Genomic DNA, 25150 nt, shown 5'->3' on the forward strand with positions numbered 1-25150 from the left:
ACTTTTTGGGTGAGCAGTAGTGGCACTTACTGCCTGTACTGGGACTGATTTCAAAGGCCAGGGCTGCTGCACGACAGAGCCAGACCTGGGTACCTGGCATGCATGGGGAGAGACTAAGTAAGCAGAACCTTGCCAGTGCTGGACCCTCCTGTCCTGATAAAAGGCTCTCATTTATGATGGTTTGCTGTAGGCACAGAGGTGAATTTTCAAAGAAGTTAAATGTACAAAAGTTGAGGTGTAACCTATGGAACTTTGTAAGTCTATGTGCTTTCAAATTGAGCCCCATGGTGTTCTTGGGGCACTCTGAAATGTCCTGGGTGCCTTTTTAGGCCATTCTATATTTCTGTGTAAGGGGCCTGGATTGTGTGACTGTGCTGTCCTGTTCTAGGATTGTGTGTATCTTGAATGGAGTGGCCTAGTGCTTAGAGCACCAGTCTTGACATACAGAGGTGTCCAGTTCAAATACCACTGCTGCTTTTTGTGATCAAAGTGCAAATAAAATAAGTAGTGGATTTTCTCAAGTCTCATGGACTTTTAGGAAGATAGCCAACCCCTTTTTTTTTTTTAATCCCTGCTAAGCTAAACTGCTTTTATAATGTTCTCTGGCAATGGATTCCAGAGTTTAATTACACATTGAGTGAAGAAATATTTTCTCGGATTCATTTTAAATTTACTACTTTGTAGCTTCATTGCATGCACCCTAGTTCTAGTAATTTTGGAAAGAGTAAAGAAGTAATCCATATCTACCTGTTCCACTCATCTTATTTCTGTGGTTTTTGCAACTACATTCAAAGCAGTTTACATAGTATATACAGGTACTTATTTGTACCTGGGTCAATGGAGGATTAAGTGACACCCAGAGTCAGAAGGAACTGCACTGGGAGTTGAACCCAGTTCCCATGATCAAAAGTCCACTGCACTAACCACTTGGCTACTCCTCCACACAACTAACTCATCCAGTCTGCCTAATTACTTTGCCCATATTGTATATATATATTGTAAAAGATTGTATATATTGTATATATTGTATACAATATATATATTGTATATATTGTATATTGTATATATATATTGTAAAAGATATATGCCACCTGCCAGCCACAGAACATGACTGCCTGCCAGATTCCTATTTGTGAAGCCTGGTGTGACAAACAGCTTTTCCTCAGCGACCCTCCAGACCGGTCAAGACGCTTGGGTGGCTAGGAGAATGAGAAGTACTGTGGAGGGGCGAAAGCCTGACTGATACGTGTAGTATTGAGCATTTGTAGATGTAATCTGTGAATTGCTTGGTAACCATGCTTTCCATCAGTTTGACTACTAACTGGATCGATGCTACTGGGTGGTAGCTGGTGATTTCATTTGATTTTTTCTTTTGTGTCTTTTGGTATTTGGGTGAGTAAGATATTTCCATTTTCCTTGGGGAAGAGACCTTGCTGAAGCATGTAGTTTAGGTGGGATGCGAGGTCCACTAGGAAGCAATCGGGGGTGGATTTCAGTAGATAGCTGGGGCAGGTATCTAGTTTGCAGTGGGTGTTGGAGAACTTGTTGATTGCCTGGGTTACTGTTTCGATGGTAAGGGGGGGCGATACTCAGCTGGGTATCCTTCACTGGTTGGGTCCGTCTCATTGAGGAAATGTTCGATGTCAGTGGTGTCTTGAGCTAGCGTGTTGCGAAGGTCTATAATTTTATCATTGAAGTACTTGGCAAGTTGATCAGCAGACGGGATGTCTGAGTTCGTTGTGGTGACCAGGTTGGTGTCTAGGAGTTTGTACGAGTTGGTATAGTTTCTTTGTGTCTTTAAAATCTGGCCTTATTTTGGTTTTATAGTATGATCTTTTGGTCAGCTTTATTGCGTATTTATATTTTCTTTGTGTTAGTTTCCATGTATTCATGTGGATTTTGTTCACTCCTTTTTCAGTAGTAGCTTAAGGTGAGTTACATTCAGGTACACTGGGAATCTTATTTTCCAAGTACCTGTGTCTCTTTTTATTTAGTACTTTGGGGACACCCTGGTGTCTATTGTCTTAAAATGATGTGGGGTGGCCATAAGGCACTCCAGGGCAGTCGTTTAAAATACAACCACTGCAGAAACCATTATAAATGCTTAATCTAATTTTAAAGTCATTAGGGAAAAATACAGGCTACCATGGAAATATCATCACAGAATGTTAGTACGTGCTTAAAAAGAATGATAGACCCAACTGAGAATATGTGCTCATTATTGACAGCTCTTGCTGTAGCTACAGACTCATTTCTTTTCAGCCATTTTGGGGAAGTATAAATGTGGTTAAGAGCCAGGGTGCCAGGAAATGGATGCAGGTCCCTAGGTGCACTTTTGTGGGAGAGCAGCAGGTGGCAGCATTGCTATTCAAACAGGTCCTAAGATGCAGAGCTGCACTTGGGTGCAGAGTCCCTGCTACACCTGCTGATCAGCTTAACTCTGAAAAGCTAGTCAGGGATCATCAGTGACTGATGTATAAATTAGCCTAAAGGAAAGGTCTCTTGAGGTGATAGTGTCAGAAGATCTGAAGGCCACGAAATGGTGTGACAACGTGGTTGCTGTAACCAGAAGGATACTAGACTGCAGCAGAAAGGCGGTGTTGATGCCTCAATCCAAGTCTTTTGTATGTAAGAATATACATATTACAAATGTGTTATTTTCCACGTTGGAGTTTGCAGATCGCTTGCCTAATGGCAGGAGCTTTTTCTCGGAGAGGGTGGTAGATGCCTGGAATGCCCTCCCAAGGGACGTTAGAGATGTAAATGATGACAATTCAAAAAGGCCTGGGATGAATACAGAGGATTGTTAATTAGAAAATAGGCAGTATTTAAAAAAAAAAAAAACCTTAAATGGCTGCATGTGTGTGAATGTGTCCAGTGGCTCTTGGCGTCTAGTTTGAAGAAGCAAGGCCAATGCTGAGCAGACTTGTAGGGTCTGTGTCTCGTATAGGGCAATGCAGTTTAGGATGGGCTGGAGAGGGCTTTGGCAGCAACTCCTGTATTTGGAATGTGAGGACAGTGCCGGACAGACTGTGGTGGGCAAACTTTTACAGTCTGTCCCACAAATGACAAGATGGATTTGGATACACTGGAGTGAGCTTCGACGACGGCAACTTCAGTAGCTGGAATGTAAAGACAGGGCTGGGTGGACTTTTGAGGATGGGAAAGTATGTACAAAGATGGATGTTTCGAATTTTTGCCTGAACTTTTCTATTGAAAATCGGACGTGGGTGAGCATATGTACTGTCAATTAAATAATGGGCACATTGGTTCTCTTTGAAAATGGGTTGCAAAGCTTGCAGTACATGTGACGTCTGCTATAATGAAGGCAGTTTGAAATCATGTGGTTAGTGTGGTGGACTTTGGTCCTGGGGAGCTGGGTTCAAATTCCCACTGCAGGCACAGGCAGCTCCTTGTGACTGGGCAAGTCACTTAACCCTCCATTGTCCCAGGTACAAATAAGTACCTAAGCCGCATTGAGCCTGCCATGAGTGGGAGAGCTTGGGGTACAAATGTAACAAAACAAAAAAAAAATTATCCCCTGCAGTTTGCCCATGGGGGCAGAAAAAAAAAAAAAGTCTTCCTTCATTGTTGAATGGCATTAAGTTATGGACACATTTAGGGCTTGGGATTGTAAGGTTCCAGGAGAAGGCCTGGCCCATGAACACCAGCTCAGAGATGCCAGGGTTCACCCGGCCTAAATCTTTTGGTGTGTAGGAAGTCACAGCAGTCATTTTAATTGTGGAGCCTGCAAGGGCAAGAACAACTGGGGAGGGGGGGCAATTTTGTTCAAGAGGGTTTGGAGTGGGGGCCTCCTTTTCTTTGCGGAGAGGGCATGACATACTATTTTCAGTTTCAGCTTTGTCCGAAACCGTGCCGTGAATTTCGGTCTTTGATTCGGTTTCAGCTGAAACCGACCAAAAAAAACAAACCTGTTTCAGTCACCCTCTAGACCCAGAGGTAACATAATTTATTGTTTGTACATGATTTGAACATACAGAGTCCCAGTTACCAACAGCCAGTGGAACGACTGAACAAATGTGCTTAAGCAACTTTCCAAAGAGGAAAGTCAAACAGAATTGAATAGATCTTTCTGAATGATGACTTTTGGCATAAAGGAATGTGAGCAGGAAGGTATGTATAAATAACTAAACGCAAAGAATGGAGCAATAATTCAGCAGAAATCACTAGGAGAAAAGGTCAGTACTGAATACTGCAGGAGCTTCAAACTGCTATTGAAAAGTGCTTTAACATTGTGGAAGATACAAGCCATAAATCAGCTTGCAATCCCCATACTCTCATTGAGGTTTGGCATTGTAGATTAGAGGAGTAGCTCTAATGGTTGGAGAAGTGGGTTCAGATCCCATTGCAGCTTCTTGTCATCTCGAGCAAGTCACTTCACCCTCAACGGCTTAAAGTACAAACTGGGGGGGGGGGGGGGGGGGGGGGGCAGTATTCACAGCAATTTAACTGGGCAGCTCTGAATATTAGCTCTAACCTCCCATGTCAAAACCCGACAGTCGAGGGCAGAGTCAGGAAGGTAGCTGAGAGTTATGTACCAGCAATCTTCAGTGCCAGTGTCCATAGATCCAGATAGGACCACACAAAACTTAGGTTGCTTATCTGTTCAGATGCTGGCACCTGTATAACTTCCAGGTCATGACCGCCAGGTGCCAATCCACTTCCTTCCCTCAATGCCCACACCAACCCTTAAGAACACTCTGGACTTTCCCAGGATCCAGCCCTTGTGGTGTGGTGGTAGGGAATGGGGTAGCACTGATTTCCCACTGCTCCAGCTCCATAGGTCTCAGGGTGCAAAATTGCATCTACTGCCCCCGGGTGGTAGCCTCACAGTACTACTGTTAGGAAGGGGCTCAGTCTTCCATTTGTTGCTTCAGACTAACACAGCTACCCCTCTGAAAGTTTTTTTTCCATACCTGTAGGAATTAGTGATTGATCTCAGGATGTCTGCAACAGCAAATATAACAAAGGCGCTGGTGGAGACCTCGCACTAACCCATCTGAGGTGACAGCTTTTAAGGACGAGTCACTTCGTCAGAATTACAGTTCATACATCTGACAAAGAGAACTCTTGTCCCCAAAATCCTGTAGTCTTTGAGATATCACCAGCCCCTTGTCATTCAAGGTTAGAGAGACATCTGAGCCCTGAGCTAGGTCAATAATTCCTGAGATTAGGAATGTGTCGAACCCTGATTAATTCCATGGACAGGGGTACACATGAGTCATAGCAATAGATTGTAACCCGCTGGAGACAGGAATTTACCTACCGTACCTGAATATAACTAACCTTGAACTTCTGAGAAAGCTGTGAGAGTTTTACCCACATTTATTTATTTTTGCTACATTTGTACCCCACACTTTCCCCACTTATGGCAGGCTCAATGCGGCTTACATGGGGCAATGGAGGGTTTAAGTGACTTGCCCAGAGTCACAAGGAACTGCTGAAGTGGGAATCGAACTCAGTTCCCCAGGACCAAAGTCCACCACCCTAACCACTAGGCCACTCCTCCACACCAAATTACTGAGGATAGAGAAGAACCTGGCCTGGAGGTGCGTCATTAATATCTGCAATGTGGCTGCGTTCCTGAGGATAGCCGTCTTCTTTTGTGGCAGAATATTTGCAGGTTTATACCAGAATAATGATTCAACAGATTATAAGCCCAGAAGGTTGGAGGTAGAGGTGGACAGACCTTGTGCCAATAGCAAGGCACAAAGTGTTGGCACTTGTACGAGTTTCTTCTGCCCTTTTCTCCTGGTTTAAGTGTCAGGGAGTAATTGATAAGAGCAGCCGTGAGAGAACTAGTTCATAGCCTCGGACACGGGGCTAGTCTGAAGAAAGCTCCAGATTTCTAGCACTTCTCAATTACATCCTAAGGCACTGCTGTTGTAGTGAGTGAGTCTTTCCCTACACATTACAAAGCAGGGACAGTAGAAAAAGGTTCATTAATTCCCTCTAAAATGTCCTCTTTTATTCGCAATGCCAGTGAGCCCAATTCATCTCTAGGGTTCCTCTCACTTCTTCATAACTAGGGATCCTCTATGACTATGCCCTGGGATTGGCAGCATGGAATGTTGTCACAATTTGGATTTCTGACAGGTACGTCTGAACTGGATCGGCCACTATTGGAAACAGGACACTGGACTAGATAGACCATTGGTCTGACCCAGTAAAGCTATTCTTATGTTCTTAATAGAGAACCGCTGGACCCCTGTACCTGAATTGAAGATATATATATATTCTTTAAAAACCTGGGAGTCTCTGTACCTGCTTTGCAGGGTGCAAGTTGTATCATTTTTGTCCAATGAAACCCTCTTTATATTTCTCACCCCAACAATTGACAGAGATTTCTCAGGTTCTAACAGGGAAAACAACCAATCGCTCTAAGCTTTGTAATTTTCAGAACCTTTATTTAGAAATGAGCATCTTCAGCCCTCTCCCATGTGATTGTACCAGTGTGTAAAAGGCAGTGCCAGGCACACAACATCTAAATGTGTCTCTGTCTTTTTCTTTCTATACATTGAACACACATATTCATAAATACTACAAGATCAGCCAGTGCTTGCAGCAAAGCATGCTGGGATTTATTATCATCATTTTATCATTATTATTATCATGAACAATATAAATTTCAACTAGAAATTCAAAGTGCCATTTAATCTGAGGGCACTAAATACTCAATAATAATTTATTCCCACCTAATGCTCCCCAGCAAAATAAAAATTGAGTCCGATATTCAGCCAGTGGTGGTGAATGTTTTGCTCACCACAGACGGTGTTATTCCCAGATATACAGGACCTGTGTGGGCTTCGCATGGGAAGCCCAAGGCAAGATGCCACCACCCCCCCCCCCCCCCCCCCGGGGAAAGTTCTGGCATCTGCCCCCTTCCTTCATCCCCTTCCTCGAGTTTACCTTCTTCCATCATGCTCCAAAACCGGGGCATAGCCAGACCTTGGCAGGGGGGGGGGGGCACAGTTTAGCCCGCCGCTAACCCCCTGCTACTTTCGACCTGCCACCGCTGACCCAACCTTCACCAGCCGAAGTTTTCTTCAGCGCCGGTTCGCTGATCTGTTTCTGTGGGTCCTACACGTGCGCACGCAGGACATCAGGAATCAAGACTCACAGAAACAGATCAGCGAACGCGGCGCTGAAGAAGACTTCGGCTGGCAGGGGTTGGGGACCCCCGCAGCAAAGGTACCTGGCGGTGGGTGGGAGGGGTTGAAAGTAGAGGGGGCCAGGGCTAAATCTGTGGGGGCCCATGGTCCTGTGGCCCCACCTAGCTACGCCCCTGCTCCAAAAGATGATGGCGGCAGGCACAATTCTGCCACTGCCACCTGCCTCTTCTCTACTGCGGCCACCTCTGAGGAAACAGGAAGTTACAGCAGAAAGGCAGCCACAGTAAACAGAAGAGGCGGGTGCCAGCGGCAGAACAGCATATGTGAATCAGGCCTGCCGCCCCCACCATCTTGTGGAGCATGAATAAAGAAGGTAAACTCAGGGAATGGGGTAGAGGAAGGAAGGGGGAGATGTCACTCCCGGAAGAGTGAAGCCTGAGGCCTCCGCCTCAGGTGACCTAATGGACAGGCCGGGCCTGGGGCTTTGACTTTGAATATCCATTATTTTTAAGACGGCTGACACGTAGCCGCTTAAGTCGATATTCAAGACTTAGGTGGTGGTGGGTTACCACATAAAAAAAGGACAGAGTTAAGTGGCCCATTTATGCAGTAAACCTGGCTGCTTAAGGACTGAATCTCGGCCCTTAAGCAGGCCAAGTGCTGACACCACTCCCTCCAGAACGCCCCCAACATAGCCGGCTTTGACTTAGGCACTACCCGTGACATTCAGTGACACTTATCCAGTAATGTGCCGCTGAATATTAGCAGCTAGCACTGACCAAGCAATTTCACAGGTCAGTGGCCAGCTCAATCCCTTTGAATATCGGGCCCAACATTTACAAATAAAGTTTCACAGTCACTGCATAAGTAAAATACAAAGAGACAGAACATCCTGTCTTCTGAGCGTTAGTTAAACTACGTGGTGTAAATTGGGGGCCCGCTGATTTTGGTTTCCTCAAATTCCTCCTGGGACCTAACAGCCTGGAGGCAGAGCACAGGATCTGTGCTGGAAACAGAAGCACAGGGCTCTGTGAGGTAGCAGTGCAGCGATGGGAGTGGGGGGGGGGGGGGGGGGGGGGGGGGGGGGTGGGCAAAGGGTTCAGCAGCGGTGGTGACAAGCCCCTCGCTTCCCATCACAGGCCAGCCTGGCTCCAATGGACCAAGATGATAGTGATAAAATTATATACTAGAGTCTTTGTAACTGTACTGGTTCCTGCTGCAGGTAGAGAAAGGGCTGGTGTAGTCTGGAAAGCTGACCTGCAACTTCAACAGTAAAAGGTACCAGAACCCACCGAGAATCCAGAGCTCAGCAGTTTAGTGTCCGAAAAGCTGTGCCTAGAGGCGAAGGTGGTGTGGCTCCTGCTTCAGGAGGTGGCTGCAGGCAGAGGAAGTGAGAGAGAATCTGGTACATGGGATCTGTGTGTTGGTGTTATATTATCGATGGCTTATCCCACCAAAACCCATGCAATGTGGTTCAAGGCAGGTTACAGTATAACAAATCCAGCCATTTCTGGGAATAATACAGTACACGGTGAACCAAATCAGATCTTTAGCTAACAGCAATTTCCTAAATAAATAAGTCTTCAACACATGTCAAAATATAATTATTTACACATAATCTCATAGAAACAGGAAGACGTTTCTCAAATTCTCACAAAGTATATATCTGTCTGAAAAATATTAGAACAAATTGCCCCGCAATTGTAATAACTTACTTATGCAATGGAAAACAAAGCAGTGGAACTATGACACAGAGCAAACCTACTCACAATCTTAAACACAAAACATATAAGTCTGAAGGTAAAACGTACATGTGGTGGAAGCTGATACCAGAATGAGGATCCTTCGCCATATTTCATGCTCCAAAGCCCAACTTTGCGTATTTGTATCCTATAAACTCGGTGGTGCCAAGTTATCCAGTTCCAAGCTGGAGATTTTGGGACAGTCCTGGTTTTGAACTTACATCCCAAAGCAGCGTGGGATTTGTAGTGCCTGATCCTGCCCAATGAAATCAGTGCTGCAGCTCCTATAATGCACCAGGATGGGGTGGTCAGGAATCCAAAACTGCCCAAAATCTCCAGCCTACAGCTGGGTAACATGTTGCAATAATTTAAATGCACCCCCACCCACCCTCACACATGTTTCCTGGTGAGCAGGAATTCTTCACAACTTACTGGTCCCACGCTGATTCTCTCTCAGGTTCCACATACCCCTAGCAGGACCATTAAAAAGAGGTAATGGAGAGGGCGTGAAGGATTATGGGATGGGGTAAAAATGGGAGATTTCCTAGGGCAGGAACCTGGGGAGTAAAAATAGTACCAGCTGAGCACCACTGCTGTGCATTGCCATCCACACAGTCCCCAGGTCTGCTCTTCCACCCCCTGGAACAGCTGCAGGGACAGTGTTCCCAGCCCCTGAGGGGGCAGGTGGGGGGTTCTAGGTCACTGCGTTGGGGTTATAGTAAATGGATTTAGAACCTCTGGCCAAAGACTACAATGATCGTACTGGGGGAAGGTGAAGGGAAATCTCTGAGGAACTGCCAGCGAAGGCTCCTTGAGCCATTTCTCAGCCCTGCTTCTGATTAAACTAGAGCAAGCTGGCAACCTCTGGGTAAACCAAAGTGAAAGCCTAGAATCTGAAGTGAGAGGATCCATTTCTTAAGTGTCTAATAGCAGCCTGAAGTTCAGAAAGCTTTAAACCTTCTTACAATTGAAAACAAAAAAGTCTCCCTGTGTACTATGGGTTTGGCTCAAGTTTCCTGCCAAGAGATTTCATCTGTAATAGAAGCCTATTGGATGAAAAGTCACTCAAACTAGGAAGAGCAGATTGAATTTGGTAGAATGAAGTTTGTCAAGACTTCATCTTTCTCCAGTTGTCTGAATCCTCCTCAATCAGTGCCAGATAAGGGGGATCAGAACGGGACGGGGTGCTTGTAATCCACCCCTACCCAGTGACTGCCCATAACAGTACTGTGGTTAAATAGAAAAGCGTAAAATGAGCCCAAGTTCTCTTCACAGTTTCTGGCCTCAGGGAGCTGAATTGACTGATGCCTGTAGAGTTCGACATCCAGATGGCTCACAGGTGCAGTCAACCACAAGCAGCACAACCTTCCGAGGAAAGGGTTAACTGTGAGGCATAATCAAGCCAAGCTGCTCCCCATCTCTTCTCCTAGGTCTCTGCCGCTCTCTCTGTGACTCCAGTCTATACATGCATGCATGCATTGGTATGTGTTTAGGAATGCATGCATGCAGGGAGAGACACACACACACAAGCCCGGTTTTAGAACAGGAAGGAGGGTTCCTGCAAATTGCAAGTGGTGACTTTACATGATCCTGTCCTCTTTTGCATCTGGTCATCTGTGGGCACAGACCTACGCCCATACCCTGGTATAAACCCTCTCCACCCACCCAACCCCCAACATACACACACAAGCTAGAGCTGTAAACAAAGTTACTCAAGAAGGGGATTTGCACCTCAGTGTCCTTTTTCCAGTCAGACCATTGCTGTCTCTCCCTACTTCAAAAAACAGTCTCCACCCTTGTCCCAAGCTTTTTCGAGAGCTCCTAGTCTCATCAATACAAGTGTCTGTGTTTAAATTGCCAGAGCTAGAGCAGATTAAGTTTTCTGGAGCAGGTTAAGTTACTGTGGACCAGATCCCACATGTGGCTCAGCTCAGCTGGTAGTAGCTTGTGTACCACCAGCATGCCGCGAAAGAAACAGGGCTCCTTGTTCATCTTACTATTCTTGTTTCTTACAATCCCAAAGGTTTTAAAACCCTCATGTTTGATAGGATTTACTTTGAGGATCTCCAGGCACATCCCCAAGAAAACATCATCAATCGGGTATAGTTCAAGCATCTCTGAAGTCTTGTACAATCTCTTGGCCAGAGAGCCGCCCATCAAGAAGCCTCCACCACCAGCATAGGGTGGGTAAAGACTCTTGTCATAAAGGGCATTAGGAATGTAGTATTTATTATCCTTCCTTCGGATAGGTCTGGCGTTGTGTAGCACATCCCCTACAAAGAGGTTTTCACCTGCGTTACCCTCCAAAAATTCCAGAATATTGTCAGGGCTGACATAGACATCATCATCCCCTTTGAAGATGTAGTCAACGTCATTGCAGTAGATGGACAGCCATTTCAGGAAGTGAACCTCTTTCAGAGTCAGGTTGAAAAATGTATCCAAAAAATTCCACTGGAGGATGTCCCCATATATATAATTCTCATAATCCAGGAGCTTTTGGTAATTGGCTCGTTCCTCATCCTTGGAGGCTGTCCCTAGGAGGAACACTGTCTTGATCTTCTTCCCATCCACCTCTTTCTCTTTGCCCCATGTTTTACGGATAGTTTCCCTCCTATCATGCTGGGTGATGATGGACTTCACCACAATCAGCAGATGGATACGCTCACTGCATTTCTCAGGGTGATTGATAAGCATTGGGAAGTACCTGCAGTGTCTATAAAGCAAGAACTGCTGGAAGTTGGGTTCCAGCCCTTTGAACCAGTCCATTGCAGTGAAATTGCCATTAGCAGTGCAGTTGATGGTTGTCACATCCCAGGTTTTCACTTGCTCCTCGGTGACGTCTATCATTTCTGTGGTCATTTCCAACTTTTTATCCCCCCAGAAATTGTTAGGGGGAGAAGCTTCTTTTTTTTGGATCTTCACAGCATCTTGGGAAAACTGCTGATCTTGAAAGAGGCTTCCAGGATTTGTCCCCCTCTGTAGAATGGTCAAGGTAATGACAAGTAGGAAGGATAAACAAGCACTTCTGTAAATGGTCTTCTTCCTGTAAGGAAAGACAAAGGACATCTTCAGAACATGAGACTGTGACCTTCACTTGCAAAAAGAAGGAAATCTATCATTGTAAATCACATTTGGCCTTCGTTAGCCTGCCACCCCCGAGTCTCAGTGTGTCACATACTAAACATAATTCCCATAGTATGACATATAAATATCTTGCTGCAAATACCCAGTCAGTAGGTTACTTTCCAAAGAGAAGAATGAAGGCCGAACAAGGATCACCATAATTATCAAGTTACAAATGGATAAACTGACGTATAGAGAGATACAGTAACTCATCCCAAGGTCACACAGTGAAGTTATTGGCAAAGCTGGGATTAGAACTGGGTCCCATGGCTTACTGTGTATCACCCTGAGGTAATACAGAATCGGTAACAGAGCTGAGATTAGAATTGAGCAAAGGGAAACATAAGGACATCCAAGGTCACAAAAGTCAGTAGCAGAAGGAAGTTGAGTACTTCTGAACTGCAATCCAAGAGTGACTGGCTGGTGCTACATTAAACTTACACCACAAACATGGCTGGAACATTTATTGGGCTATAAGATTTTTTATTTATTTATATTTTGCTCACACCTTTTTCAGTAGTAGCTCAAGGTGAGTTACATTCAGGTACTCTGGATATTTCTCTGTCCCAGGAGGTCTCACAATCTAAGTTTGAACCTGAGGCAATGGAGGGTTAAGTGACTTGCCCAAGATCACAAGGAGCAGCAATGGGATTTGAACCGGCCACCTCTGGATTGATTGCAAGACCGGTGCTCTAACCACTAGGCCACTCCTCCACTGATGATGACTGGCAGAACTATGGAAGCCTGCCGAGGTTTCTAACATCCCTTCTTTATTTCCTCCTAAAATTAAATCTCAAGCAGGAGGTGAAGAAACATATGGCCTATCCAGTCTGCCCATCCATACCATCTACTCTCCCAACCACTCCCTTGGAGATCCTATGTACTTGTCCCAAGCTCTTTTGAATTCAGATACTATTTTCGTCTTCACCATTTCCACCGGGAGGCCGTTCCACAAATTCACCACCTTTTCCATGAAGAAGTATTTCCTCAGGTTACTTCTGAGTCTGTCCCCTTTCACCTTCATCCTATGTCCCCTCGTTCCAGAGCTTCCTTTCAATTGAGAGACTCGCCTCCTGTGCATTTATGCCATGTAGGTATTTAAATGTCTCTCATAGCTCCCCTCTCCTGCCTTTCTTCCAAAATAGGCATGTGACCCCTGATCATTTTAGTAACCGCCTTCTGGACCGACTTCATCCTATTTATATATTTTTTTGAAGGTGCCTCTCCAGAATTGTACACAATATTCTAAATGAGGTCTCACCAGAGTCTTGTACAGGGGCATCATCACCTCCTTTCTCCTACTGGCCATTCTTCTCCCTATGCCCCCAAGCATCCTTCTAGCTTTCGCAGTCACCCTTTCTACCTGTTCGACCACCTTCAGATCATTACAAATGATTGTATCCAAATCCTGCTCTTCTTTTGTGCACAAAATGTCTTCACCTTCTAACCTGTACTGTTCCCTCGGTTTTTTGCAGCCCAAATACATGACCCTGCTGCATTTTTTAGCATTAAATCTTTGCTGCCAAATTCTGGACCTTTTCTTTAAACTTCATTTGGTCCCTCTTCATGTTGTCCACACCATCAAGGGTGTCTATCCTATTGCAGATTTTGGTATCATACGTAAAGAGGCAAACCTTATCAGACAGCCCTTCAGCAATATCACTGACAAAAATGTTAAAAAGAATCAGCTCAAGATCCAAACCTTGTGGCACACCACTGGTAACATTCTTTTCCTCAGAATGAGCTCCATTTATCACTACCCTCTGTCGCCTTCCACTCAACTAGTTCCTAACCCGGTCACTTTAAAGCCCATACTGAGGGCTACAAGATGAACCAGTGAGGCAAGAAACAAAAACAAAAGCAAACAAGCTCACAGGACCAAAAAAGACTTACATGAGTACATAAGTATTGCCATACTGGGACAAACCAAAGGTCCATCAAGACCAGCATCCTGTTTCCAACAGTGGCCAATCCAGATCACAAATACCTGGCAAGATCCCAAAAAACTACAAAACATTTTATGCTGCTTATCCCAAAAATAAGCAGTGGATTTCCCCATGTCCATTTTAATAATGGTCTATGGACTTTTCCTTTAGGAAGTCGTCCAAACCTTTTTAAAACCCTGCTAAGCTAACCGCTTTTACCACATTCTCTGGCAACGAATTCCACAGTTTACTTACACGCTGAGTGAAGAAACTTTTTCTCCGATTCATTTTAAATTTACTACATTGTAGCTGCATTGTATGCCCCCTAGTCCTAGTATTTTTGGAAAGCGTGATTTTTCTTCACTCAGCGTGTAAGTAAACTGTGGAATTCGTTGCCAGAGAATGTGGTAAAGGCGGTTAGCTTAGCGGGGTTTTAAAAAGGTTTGGACGACTTCCTAAAGGAAAAGTCCATAGACCATTATTAAAATGGACTTGGGCAAATCCACTGCTTATTTCTGGGATAAGCAGCTTGATTGGGTTCAGGAGGGGGGGGGGGTTGCATGATTTAAATAGGCTAAAGTATGATGGGGTTGCAAAATGGTGATATGGTCTGTGTCACTCGAGCCCTTTAAATGAATACGTCTCTTCACTCCCACTCTATGGATTATATTGTCAGTCTTATGTATACACTGTATTCAGCAAATAATTGAGCATAATTAAATTAAGAACTTCAAGTGGTGACCTCAGCGGGTGCTTCTTGCCTGTGAAACCTCTTTAGCAAGATATTGGCTCACCCGATTGAGTACACTTATATTTAATTCTTATTCCAATTAAAAGTGATTTAATTATTCAATACTCTTCTTAAATATTGTCGGACTGGGGGGCACTACATCCGACATGCGTGTTTCGCCTCCATGGGCTGTCTCAAGGACTGTCCCCTAAAAAGAATACAGCAGTGTGTGAGAAGAATCCAAAACCAAAACATTCTAAAGCTCTTACTGCAGCGTTGTACACATTATATGCAAGATGAAAACGGTAACGGAATTCAAACATGCGTGGGATAAAGATAAAGGAATCCTGCTCAGAAGGAAGGGATCCCGAGAAGCTTAGCCGAGATTGGGAGGCAGAGCCGGTGGTGGGAGGCGGGACTGGTGGTTGGGAGGCGGGGCTAGTGCTGGGCAGACTTATACGGTCTGTGCCCTGACAATGGCAGATACAAATCAAGGTACGGTATACACAAAAAGTAGCACATATGAATTTATCTAGTTGGGCAGACTGGATGGACCGTGCAGGTCTTTTTCTGCCGTCATCTACTATGTTACTATGTGAACAGATGCTTCACATCTACCCGTTCAACTCCACTCATTATTTTATAGACCTGTATCATATCTCCCCTCAGCTGCCTTTTCTCCAAGCTGAAGAGCCCCAGAAGCTTTAGCCTTTCCTAATAGGGAAGTCATCCCATCCCCTTTATCATTTTTGTCGCCCTTCTCTGCACCTGATAAACTCACCTCTTTAAAAGTCCTCTGGCATCTAACCACCATATAGGGCTGAAATCTGCCTAACCTGACCACATGTACTTACCTGAGTTAAAAGAAGCGTTTGAGATGCAGAAGAGATGGGCATAAAGGAGCAACACAGGAAATGATGCAACACAGAGATGAACAATGTTTCTGTGCTTTGGCCCTGCCTAAATCCACTATCAGCCCAATGAAAAAGGGAGGGAAAGGGAAATGGGACTTGATATACTGCCTTTCTGAGGTTTTTGCAACTACATTCAAAGCGATTTACATATATTCAGGTACTTATTTTGTACCAGGGGCAATGGAGGGTTAAGTGACTTGCCCAGAGTCACAAGGAGCTGCAGTGGGAATCGAACTCAGTTCCCCAGGATCAAAGTCCACTGCACTAACCACTAGGCTACTCCTCCACTCATTCCACCAATAAGAGCCAACCTCATCAGTGATGTCACAATGGCTTGATTGCCCAATACTTGGCTCACTTCTGATATTGTGATGTCATAAGGGGAAAGGGGGATGGGACTTGATATACCACCTTTGTGAGGTTTTTGCAACTACATTCAAAGCGGTTTACCTATATTCAGGTACTTATTTTGTACCAGGGGCAATGGAGAGTTAAGTGACTTGCCCAGAGTCACAGGGAGCTGCAGTGGGAATGGAACTCAGTTCCCCAGGTTCAAAGTCCACAGCACTAACCACTAGGCTACTCCTCCACTCATTCCACCAATAAGAGCCAACCTCATCAGTGATGTCACAATGGCTTGATTGCCCAATACTTGGCTCACTTCTGATATTGTGATGTCATAAGGGGAAAGGGGGATGGGACTTGATATACCATCTTTGTGAGGTTTTTGCAACTACATTCAAAGCGGTTTACCTATATTCAGGTACTTATTTTGTACCAGGGGCAATGGAGAGTTAAGTGACTTGCCCAGAGTCACAGGGAGCTGCAGTGGGAATGGAACTCAGTTCCCCAGGTTCAAAGTCCACAGCACTAACCACTAGGCTACTCCTCCACTCATTCCACCAATAAGAGCCAACCTCATCAGTGATGTCACAATGGCTTGATTGCCCAATACTTGGCTCACTTCTGATATTGTGATGTCATAAGGGGAAAGGGGGATGGGACTTGATATACCACCTTTGTGAGGTTTTTGCAACTACATTCAAAGCGGTTTACCTATATTCAGGTACTTATTTTGTACCAGGGGCAATGGAGAGTTAAGTGACTTGCCCAGAGTCACAGGGAGCTGCAGTGGGAATGGAACTCAGTTCCCCAGGTTCAAAGTCCACAGCACTAACCACTAGGCTACTCCTCCACTCATTCCACCAATAAGAGCCAACCTCATCAGTGATGTCACAATGGCTTGATTGCCCAATACTTGGCTCACTTCTGATATTGTGATGTCATAAGGGGAAAGGGGGATGGGACTTGATATACCATCTTTGTGAGGTTTTTGCAACTACATTCAAAGTGGTTTACCTATATTCAGGTACTTATTTTGTACCAGGGGCAATGGAGGGTTAACTGACTTGCCCAGAGTCAGAAGGAGCTGCAGTGGGAATTGAACTCAGTTCTCCAGGATCAAAGTCCACTGCACTAACCACTAGGCTACTCCTCCACTCATTCCACCAATAAGAGCCAACCTCATCAGTGATGTCACAATGGCTTGATTGCCCAATACTTGGCTCACTTCTGATATTGTGATGTCATAAGGGGAAAGGGGGATGGGACTTGATATACCACCTTTGTGAGGTTTTTGCAACTACATTCAAAGCGGTTTACCTATATTCAGGTACTTATTTTGTACCAGGGGCAATGGAGAGTTAAGTGACTTGCCCAGAGTCACAGGGAGCTGCAGTGGGAATGGAACTCAGTTCCCCAGGTTCAAAGTCCACAGCACTAACCACTAGGCTACTCCTCCACTCATTCCACCAATAAGAGCCAACCTCATCAGTGATGTCACAATGGCTTGATTGCCCAATACTTGGCTCACTTCTGATATTGTGATGTCATAAGGGGAAAGGGGGATGGGACTTGATATACCATCTTTGTGAGGTTTTTGCAACTACATTCAAAGTGGTTTACCTATATTCAGGTACTTATTTTGTACCAGGGGCAATGGAGGGTTAACTGACTTGCCCAGAGTCAGAAGGAGCTGCAGTGGGAATTGAACTCAGTTCTCCAGGATCAAAGTCCACTGCACTAACCACTAGGCTACTCCTCCACTCATTCCACCAATAAGAGCCAACCTCATCAGTGATGTCACAATGGCTTGATTGCCCAATACTTGGCTCACTTCTGATATTGTGATGTCATAAGGGGAAAGGGGGATGGGACTTGATATACCATCTTTGTGAGGTTTTTGCAACTACATTCAAAGCGGTTTACCTATATTCAGGTACTTATTTTGTACCAGGGGCAATGGAGGGTTAACTGACTTGCCCAGAGTCAGAAGGAGCTGCAGTGGGAATCAAACTCAGTTCCCCAGGATCAAAGTCCACTGCACTAACCACTAGGCTATTCCTCCAGGAAATGATCTTTCAAAAAAAAAAAAAAAAATCTTTTAAATTGATATAACACAAATTATTCATAAGCTTAGCTAAGGATGGCAAATTTGACACAGGTCAATAGCTAACAGGATCTGCTACGCTACAGGCAAACTTTGTTAACAAAGGGTGAACAAGTTGACTGTCTACTTCATAGATTCAGGATGAAAGCCAGCAGCCAAAGAGGCAGCCAGTAATTTACTAAGAAAAAAGGACATGCCATTCTTAGACACCCTGACCACCCCAAAAGGACAGGGATTATGTCAAGAACACCCCTCTACATTCAACAGTAGAAACAACATCACTTTCAGAAACTCATGAAAGGCGATCCACTCATGAAAGGTGATCATCGTAAGGAGCAGAGGCATGCTACTTAATCCCTCACACAAGCCGACTTGTAAAAATTCAGCCCTCAGCGTCTGGAAAAGATGACGTCCTAGCCTGACAGAATGCTACCTTAGGTGGTTACATGAAGTTTAATCTTCTCACTTACAAACTGTCCTCTTGCAAGTTGTACCATAGAACGATATTGAGGTATTTAGAGCCTACCAACTCTTTCACAGTGCTCTAAACATCATAAAGATCTTTTTTCTTGTGGAAGTAGAATTCCATTATTATTATATACTTCTTTGATATTCATACGTGCCCACACCAACAATGAACGAATTTTACAAATCAATGAACCACACAGAATCAACACAAGCACCTGTATCATCTATGTTATTCTGCTGCATGGTGGTATCTGTAGAACATAAGAAAAGCTACTACTACTACTATTACTACTATTTAGCATTTCTATAGCGCTACAAGGCTGAGTTGAGTCAGACCATTGAGTTCAGCATCCTAGCTCTGTCTGGGGCCAGTGCAGATCGCAAGAACCCAGCAGATCCCAAATTAGTAGATCTATTTCCCATAGCTCATTTCCAGGGATGAACAGTGAGTACTAGAGAATGGTAGATTGTACAGTATATAAATTTGAGAAATTAATAAGTCTACCTGGCTAATAACTTTGCATGGATTTTTCTTCCAGGAACTTGTCTAGTCCTCTTCTGAATACCACTATGTTGGACCCCTTGACCAATTTCTGCATGTTCTTATCCTTTTGTCCAACTGGCCAACTTTGCTGTCTTTCCTGTCAGACAGGAGAGAGGAGGTTTAAATTTATTTGATAGTCAAAACTAGCATCTTTCTTTCATTCCAGCCCAATCTGTGATCTTGTCCCTAAATCCTAGAGGCCAAATTGGCCCCTTGAGAATGAATCCTGGCATTATGCTCCCAGATGGGAAATAAAGGTAAAAGAATTGGCATTCATGAAATACAGAAAACCTCAAGAGGATGAACACAGAAAATACCGGATGAAACTGTAGGAAGTGAAGAGAGATATACGGCTGGCAAAAGTACAAGTGGAAGAACGAAAGGGTTAGAAATGTAAGGAGAGATGACAAGACTTTTTTCAGGTATATTAATGAAAGGAAGAAGGCTAAAAATGGAATTTTAAGATTGAAAAGATACCGTGAACCACTATGTGGAAAGTGATGAGGAAAAAGTGAATGTGCTAAGAAGAAAATCCTGAAGAAGGACCATGGTTGGCTGACACATGAGAATGAAGTAGATATCACACCATTCACAGAAAAAAGTATTTATGAACAGCTTGAAAAACTGAAGGTAGACAAAGCCATGGGACCGGACGAGGTCCATCCCAGGATATTGAGAGGTTCTGTTGGGTCCTCAAAGATTTATTTGTGTTCTGCCCTCGCATGTGGTGATTGGCATGCAGTCAAACCCAAAGACGTTTATAACAACCCCAGAATAGACTCCCAATTCTTGATTCAACTCTTCTTTAATTTAGCAACCAAAAACAAGGAGAAAAGAGACTTACAGTTTAGTTGCTTGGAAAGAATTGTAGCCTCTGCTGGCAGAGTCCAATTTCAACCAGAGCTCCCTAGGCACGAGAGGCTGGGAGAGGGCTCAGCACATGTCGAGCATTTATAATTATATAAGAGAGATGGAAAACTTGGTGGAATCACAGTAGACTTCAAAGCATGCACAGCAAGGTCAGTTAAGTGAAACTTCTTACAACCCCAAGGGAAGAGAGAGGTGGGGAGCAGGGCAGACCACTTGCTCAGTACCCAATAAGAAAGCCCCATTAGACACAGGAAGCTGGAGCGTGTGCTCAAAAGGAGTCTATTACAGGAAACTACACAGTGCTATCCATTTACAGATAATGCAATCTAGTACAAACAGTGCCTAATATATACATATACAAATACTGTTACCTGCCTCCATGCAGCATGGGAGCAGAACAATTTGTTTGATAAATCTTTGCAGATGGGAGATGTTCCCTGGGACTGGAGAAGAGCAGATGTGGTCCCTCTTCACAAAAGTGGTGACAGAGAAGAAATTGGAAACTACAGGCTGGCGAGCCTCACTTCAGTCACTGGAAAAATAATGGAAGCACTGCTGAAGGATAATTAATTTCCTGGACTCCAATGGGTTACAAGATCCGAGGCAACATGGTTGTACCAAAGGTAAATTGTGCCAAACAAGTCTGATTGATTTCTTTGATTGGGTGACCAGAGAATTGTATCGAGGACATCTACTTGAATTTCGGCAAAGTCTTTGACATGGTTCCTCATAGAAGGCTGTTGAATGAAATTAAAGTGGTGAACTGGATTACAAATGGGTTGACACACTGACGCCAGAGAGGGGTGGTCAATGGAGTTCACTTGGAGGAAGCAAAAGTGAGTAGTGGAAGTTCCTCAAGGATCGCTGCTGGGGCTGATACTACTCAATATAGCTGTGAGTCACATTGCCAATGGGACAGTGTTTGGGACAATCATGATTACTGAGTTTAATTATCAAAATCTTGGAGGAGGGCACTAAGGCCTCAAAATTCATTGAAGGAGGGCAAAGGCTGAAGATTCGTGTAGGGTATCTAATACCCTTGTGCCAGTCTTGCTGAGGGCAGCCCATGTTGCTTTTTAGCTGACACTGAGAAACTGCATATTATGGGGTGTTGATGCTTTGCTACCCGACCCCACTGGGGACAGAAAACTACATATTGTCCTATTTTCAGCTCTGGAATGCAGCTCCTCAGGCTCGGTGTGTGTTTCACGTTAGCCGTGTCCAGCCCTTTCCCTTGTCCTAAGACTGCTCCTTTTTATTCCAGCAGTTGAGCTTCTAACCTGGCAAGAAACAGTCTTTCATCTTAAATTCTTCTTTAATTGCTTTGAAACCAAAGAGTTTGTGAAATACTCAGCCTCCAGTTCTCACTGAGCTGGAACAGAGGGAATGAGAGGGAAGGTTGTGTCTTAAGCTGTAAACTTTGCCGATCCCATTATAAAACACACAGCAGCGCCAGAATCTCTTTCACCACCATGTACAGCTGCTAGCTACCTGTGCTTTATATATTAAAATTCATTTCCTGTTACAAAATTACTAATTACTTCAAAAGGTCAGGTTGGGCAATATGCAAATGTTCTGGTCATTCTATCATCTACCTATAAAGATCTACAAGACAACCTAAACCTGCTGGAGGCTCTGCAAATCCTGTGCCCTACATGTAAACCTGGAAAAGAGAGAAACAGGATGCTGGGCTTGATGGACCTTTGGTCTGTCCCAGTATGGCAACACTTATGTACTTGGGATTCTGAATGGAATCTTGCGAGTCTCTGGGGTTCTACATGGAATGTTGCTACACTTTGAACTTCTGCATGGAATCTTACTTATTTTAGATTACACCTTTTTCAGTAGTAGCTCAAGGTGAGTTACATTTGAGTACACTGGATATTTCTCTGTCCCAGGAGGGCTCACAATCTAAGTTTGTACCTGAGGCAATGGAGGGTTAAGTGACTTGCCCAAGATCACAAGGAGCAGCAGCAGTGGGATTTGAACCAGCCACCTCTGGATTGCAAGACCGGTGCTCTAACCACTAGGCCACTCCTCCACTCTTGATATTCTTTAGGATTCCAGAATCTTGCTATTCTTTAGGGTTCTACATGGAATGTTGCTACTGTTTGGGTTTCTCCCAGGTACTTGTGACCTGGATTGGCCACTGTTGGAAACAGGATGCTGGGCTTGATGGACCTTTGGTCTGTCCCAGTATGGCAATACTTATGTACTTAACACAACTTCAAATTCTCCATAAACAAGCAGGGAAAGCATACACAGCATGGCTCATGGAATTCTTTTCAATACTTCTGTGTGAATCAGAGTTGTATCTGTGAGTGCCTTTGACTGGAAGGAAGAGGGGTGAAGTGACTGAAATATGGGCAGCACCCAAATATTCTGTTGGTTTGGAAAGAATAACGAAACCAACTGTGATAATGCATCAAACCATTAGATGTCACTGTTAACATATTTCAAAGGATGAATTTTACAGTTTAACCACTGAGTGCCGTTGTCCTAGTACAATAGGTATTGATGTGCTTCCTTACAGATAGATTTAAAGATGTCAATGACAGACTAAAAGATCTCAAATGTGTATACTTTGGTAGAAAGTTGGGAGATGCAGTGGCGTTCCTAGGGGGGTGGTCACCCGGGGCGGCGCCCCGCCCCCTGGGTGCAGCGTTCCCCCCCAATGCAGCGCGGACCCCCCCCCGTGAAAGAGCCACCCCCCCGGGTGCATGCTGCTGGGGGGGGTGCCACAGTGCATGCCTGCTGCGAGTTTACTAACTTTGCTCGTTCGCTGCAGCTCCCTCTGCCCCGGAACAGGAAGTAACCTGTTCCGGGGCAGAGGGAGCGGCAGCGAACGAGAGAAGTTAGCGAACTCTCGCAGCAGGCGCGCGCTGCGGCACCCCCCAGCGGCATGCACCCGGGGCGGACCGCCCCCACTTGGTACGCCACTGGGGAGATGGGAGATATGATAGAGACATTTAAATACCTACATGGCATAAATACACAGGAGGAGAGTCTCTCAATTGAAAGGATGCTGTTGAACGAGGGGGGCATAGGATGAAGGTAAAGGGGACAGATTCAGAAATAACCTGAGGAAATACTTCTTCATGGAAGGGTGGTGAATTCGTGGAACAGCCTTCCAGTGGAAGTGGTGGAGATAAAAACAATATCTGAATTCAACCGAGCTTGGGACAAGTACATTGGATCTCTAAGGGAGTGGATACTGGACAGGCCATATGGTCTTTATCTGCCTACATTTTCTCTCTTTCTATGTAGCAAATTACACAGTTCAGTCACTAGGTGTCACTGTATGTAGCAACCATTACAAAGGTTTCACAATGACTTTTCTACAAAGAAAACAAAATCCACATCTGACAGTTAGTTGTAGCTGGGACGTAAATACTCGTGAAACAATTATTTAATGGCTTGCAGTTATTTTATGTCGGATTATGCTGTCAGGGTCTTAATTTTAAGCTTATTATACATTTTGATTCAATGAACTTTGACCCTATGAGAGGAAGTAGTTAAGGGTGTGCGTCATAGGCTGTGTAGTTTTGTACATGTTGGTGCTGCCTCCGATACAACTGCTGGATGAGCTGTTTAACATTTTATCCACTAACATTAATGTAGCCTTAGTCGTCTGTTTCTAACACTGTTTTGCATTGAGAAACTGATTTGTTAATTTTTATTTGTTTTACGTGATCAAGCGCATTTATTTATTTATTTTTATTTTGTTACATTTGTATCTCACATTTTCCCACCTATTTGTAGGCTCAATGTGGCTTACGTAGTACAGGAGAGGCCTTTGCAAGCTCCGGTGTGAACAAATACAGGGTGATGTTGTGGTAAGATCAAGTTCATGTGGCACAGCCACATTAGGGAATCGGGAGAACGGAAGAGTTGTGTTATGTCCATTACGTACTTTAGTTTTGTTGTGTTGCACAGAACTGTGAACTGTACTTCTTTTAACAATGATCTTTTAATGTCAGGGACTGGATTACTGGGAATTTCTTAATTTTCCTTTTGGTTCATGTTTTTAGTATTTGTATTTTTTTATGTGATGGCTTATCTTTTTATCTTGTATTTTAATGATGCAGCCTTTTGTTAGGGTGAAATGTTGATTCATGTGGGGGGGGGGGGGGGGGAGAGACAGACAGACAGAGAAAGTGTGAATGAGAGAGAGTGAGAGAGACAGACAGACAAAGTGTGAATGAGAGAGAGGGTGAGAGAGACAGACAGACAAAGTGTGAATGAGAGAGAGGGTGAGAGAGAGTGAGAGAGACAGACAGACAAAGTGTGAATGAGAGAGAGGGTGAGAGAGAGTGAGAGAGACAGAGAAAGTGTGAATGAGAGAGAGGGTGAGAGAGTGAGAGAGACAGAGATAGTGTGTGTGTGAGAGAGAGAAAAAGAGTGTGTGAGAGTGAGTGAGAGAGAGAGAGAGAGAGTGTGTGTGTGTGTGTGTGTCACAGAGTAAAGAAGATAAGAGAGGCAGTTTGAAAGGAGCAACTCCTTAACTGTTGCTTAAAACACGCAGATCCAGGTATGACTCGATGCATTTAATGTGGGAGAAGCAAACATTTAAACTGCTACAAAAACAACAGAAAGTGTGTATCAGCCCCATAGCCAACAACTCCTAAGTACACACACAGCTATTTGATAAGACCAGATAAGAACATAAGGATTGCCACACTGGGACAGAACAGTCCATCAAGCCCAGTATCTCGTTTGTAACAATTCAGGTCACAAATACCCGGCAACATTCCAGAATAGTAAAACAGACCTTGTGGTGCTCATGGTAGAGACTTCACCATCACTAACCCCAGGTTACAGAGACTGGAACAGAATCTCAGTAGAAATCCTGCTCCTCCACTTCTGCATCCACAGAAACACAGCCAACAAGGAATACAAAGCAGAATTAGGAAGTTGCATGGATATTGTTTTCATGCAAAGAATAGTTAAGCTCCGGAACTCGCTGCCAGAGGATGTGGTAATGTTGGTTTAACATAACATCACTGGGTTTAACATATCTGGGTTTAATATAACAATAGAACATAAGAACAGCCATACTGGGTCAGACCAATGGTGCATCTAGCCCAGTATCCTGCTTCCAGCAGTGGCCAATCCAGGTCACAATTACCTGGCAGAAACCCAATAGCTAGCAATATTCCATTCTACCAATCCCACAGCAAGCAGGGACTTCCTTCATGTCCATCTGAATAACACACCATGGACTTTTCCTCCAGAAACTTGTCCAACCCTTA

General features: G+C 44.4%; 1 protein-coding gene across 1 annotated transcript in view; it reads right to left on the reverse strand.

The window, feature by feature from the left end:
• Window positions 1-9142: 9142 nt before the first annotated feature.
• The window catches only part of B3GNT7 (UDP-GlcNAc:betaGal beta-1,3-N-acetylglucosaminyltransferase 7), a 42213-nt gene continuing 26205 nt past the window's right edge, over window positions 9143-25150 (reverse strand). The window contains exon 2 of the mRNA XM_030216117.1: window positions 9143-11918. Coding sequence (XP_030071977.1) covers window positions 10739-11918 — 1180 coding nt within the window. The 3' untranslated portion in view covers window positions 9143-10738. The remainder of the gene's footprint in view (window positions 11919-25150) is intronic.

Source organism: Microcaecilia unicolor, chromosome 10 (genome assembly GCF_901765095.1).
Source record: "Microcaecilia unicolor chromosome 10, aMicUni1.1, whole genome shotgun sequence".
Lineage (NCBI taxonomy): Eukaryota > Metazoa > Chordata > Amphibia > Gymnophiona > Siphonopidae > Microcaecilia > Microcaecilia unicolor.